Source organism: Chaetura pelagica, unplaced genomic scaffold, assembly GCF_000747805.2.
Source record: "Chaetura pelagica isolate M959 unplaced genomic scaffold, ChaPel_1.0 scaffold1773, whole genome shotgun sequence".
Lineage (NCBI taxonomy): Eukaryota > Metazoa > Chordata > Aves > Apodiformes > Apodidae > Chaetura > Chaetura pelagica.
The window spans coordinates 4,396-7,007 of NW_009952681.1; the positions used below are offsets into that span (position 1 = coordinate 4,396).

The 2,612-nt window shown below is 63.7% G+C and overlaps 1 protein-coding gene across 1 annotated transcript in view; it reads right to left on the minus strand.

Annotated features, from left to right (window-relative positions):
* Positions 1-319: 319 nt before the first annotated feature.
* Positions 320-2,612, minus strand: part of MRPL10 (mitochondrial ribosomal protein L10) — a 3,281-nt gene continuing 988 nt past the window's right edge. Inside the window, exons 2-4 of the mRNA XM_009993764.1 lie at positions 1,626-1,790; positions 718-862; positions 320-570 (exon numbers count right to left, since the gene is read on the minus strand). Coding sequence (XP_009992066.1) covers positions 320-570; positions 718-862; positions 1,626-1,790 — 561 coding nt within the window. The remainder of the gene's footprint in view (positions 571-717; positions 863-1,625; positions 1,791-2,612) is intronic.

Genomic DNA, 2,612 nt, shown 5'->3' on the forward strand with positions numbered 1-2,612 from the left:
TTAAGGGCCACTCAGTGCTACAGCACAGCCCCCCCCTACCCATCCCTGCCCCCCCATTCCAGAGGGCTGAGGGGTGGGGGTCTCGAGGCAGCCCCTCTCCATCCTCCCCACCATGCTCAGCCTCCTCCAGTTGATCCCAGAGAACCTCTGACCACAGTCCCACAGGGATAACCCCAAGGGAAGTGCCAGGGATCAGTGGTGCTGCCCCAGGACCCTCAGTCCCACCTCCAGTGCCCACCCAGCACCGAACTGATCCCCCTACCCCCAGTTCTCTGCTGAAGGAGCCAACTCCCAACCCACCCACCCCCTCTCCCCAGGGTCAGTGAGCCCCTGAGCTCTGGGCAGGGGGTGTTTCAGGGGGGGTCCCTGCCTGCCCAGCCTGCAGCTGCAGGATGTGCTGGTCCAGGAGAGCCGTGAGGTGCGCGGGGCCACGCTGGAGCAGGGAGGAGGTCTGGGAGGGCAGGAGGGCCAGGGCACCTGCTGTCTGGCCTTGGGCAGCCTCCAGGGAGGGCAGCTTGGCAAAGTTCTCCACCCCCTGCCTGCTCAGGATGGTGTCGTCGATGCAGGCACCTGGGAGAGAGGAGAGGAGCTGAGGATGGGGCTCAGGGTGCCCCAAGCCCTTCCCTGCTCGGCAGCCACACGAGGGTTGATCCCTGGGTGAGGGGATGGGTGAGAGGAGCCTGGTGGAGCAGGCAGGGTCGTGGGGAAGGTTCTCACCCAGGAGGTTGATCTGGGGCACTCCCTTCAGCACCCGCAGCATGTCCTTCACCTTGGTGTCCTGGCTCACCAGCAGGACATTCCGGCCCACAAAGAGAGGGAGCAGGTTCTTGTACTTGGACTGGGACAGGAAGGGTCTGATGATCTGGGGTGGGGGAAAGACAGCTCCAAAATGCAGCTTTTCCTTCTGGTGGGCACCACACAGTCATCCCACTGCTCCTCCTCCACCTTCCCCCACCACGGGGATGAATCCCTGGGTCATCCCACTGCTCCTCCACCTTTCCCAACCCCAGGATGAATCTCTGGGTCATCCCACTGCTCCTCCATCCTTCCCAACCCTGAAACGAGCCCCTGGGTCATCCCACTGCTCCTCCACCTTCCCCAACCCCAGGATGAATCCCTGGGTCACCCCCCCACTCCTCCACCTTCCCCAACCCCAGAATGAATCCCTGGGTCATCCCATTGCTCCTCCATCCTTCCCAACCCTGAAACGAGCCCCTGGGTCATCCCACTGCTCCTCCACCTTCCCCAACCCCAGGATGAATCCCTGGGTCACCCCCCCACTCCTCCACCTTCCCCAACCCCAGAATGAATCCCTGGGGCATCCCATTGCTCCTCCATCCTTCCCAACCCTGGAATGAGTCCCTGGGTCACCCCCCCTCTCCTCCACCTTCCCCAACCCCAGGATAAATCCCTGGGTCTCCCCCCCACTCCTCCACCTTCCCCAACCCCAGGATAAATCCCTGGGTCTCCCCCCCACTCCTCCACCTTCCCCAACCCCAGGATGAATCCCTGGGTCATCCCATTGCTCCTCCATCCTTCCCAACCCTGGAATGAGCCCCTGGGTCACCCCACCACTCCTCCACCTTTCCCAACCCCAGGAAGAGCCCCGGCAACTCCACTCCTACCTCGTTGAGGATGAACTTGACCTCAATGCCGTGCTTCCGGAGGTAATGCCTCATGAGCACCACGTCCTCCCCGGGCAGGGAGTTGTACTGGCAGACGGCGACCAGGCGGTGCTCCCGGAACACCTGCTCCACCTGCTGCCGCAGCAGCCGCGTGTACCCGTCCTCCTGCAGGAGCCACGGGGCACTGGGCTGACTGGGAGGGCCCCCAGCAGGGCTCAGGTGGCTCTTGGAGAACCAGCTGGGGCATCTCCCAGCCACAGTGAGAGGAAAAAGGGGCACGAGGAGACTGGGAAGGTCCTGCCAGAGTGGGCTCAGCCCAGGCAGGGATTTCCCAGAGGTGTGTGGGGAGCTGAGGAGTCTGGGGATCATGGAATCATGGGACGGTTTGGGTTGGAAGGGACTTTAAAGATCATCCAGATCCAACCCCCTGCATGGGCAGGGACACCTCCCACCAGCCCAGGCTGCTCCAAGCCCCATCCAACCTGCCCTTCAACACTGCCGGGGATGGGGCAGCCACAGCCTCCCCGGGCAACCTGGGCCAGGCTCTCACCACCCTCACACTCCACAATTCCCTCCTCATGTCTCACCTCAAGTTTTCATCCATCCCCCTCATCCCATCCCTCCCTGCCCTTGTCCCAAGCCCCTCCCCAGCTTCCCTGGAGCCCCTTCAGGCACTGGAAGCTGCTCTAAGGTCTCCCTGGAGCCTTTTCTTCTCCAGGCTGAACACCCCAACTCTCCCAGCCTGTCCCAGAGCTGCTCCAGCCCTCCCAGCATCTCCCCTGGACCCTCCCCAGGAGCTCCACACCCTCATGTCGGGGGCCCTAGAACCGGACAGCTCTCCAGGTGGGATCTGACAAGATCCGAGCAAAAGGGGGAAGATCCACCTGTCCCAGCCCGGGGTGTGAGCAGCCCCCGGGGTGTCCCCGCAGCCCCACAGGCCCGGTGATCACCTCGTGGGCCGGTTCCCCGCGGCGGGGCAGGCAGCGC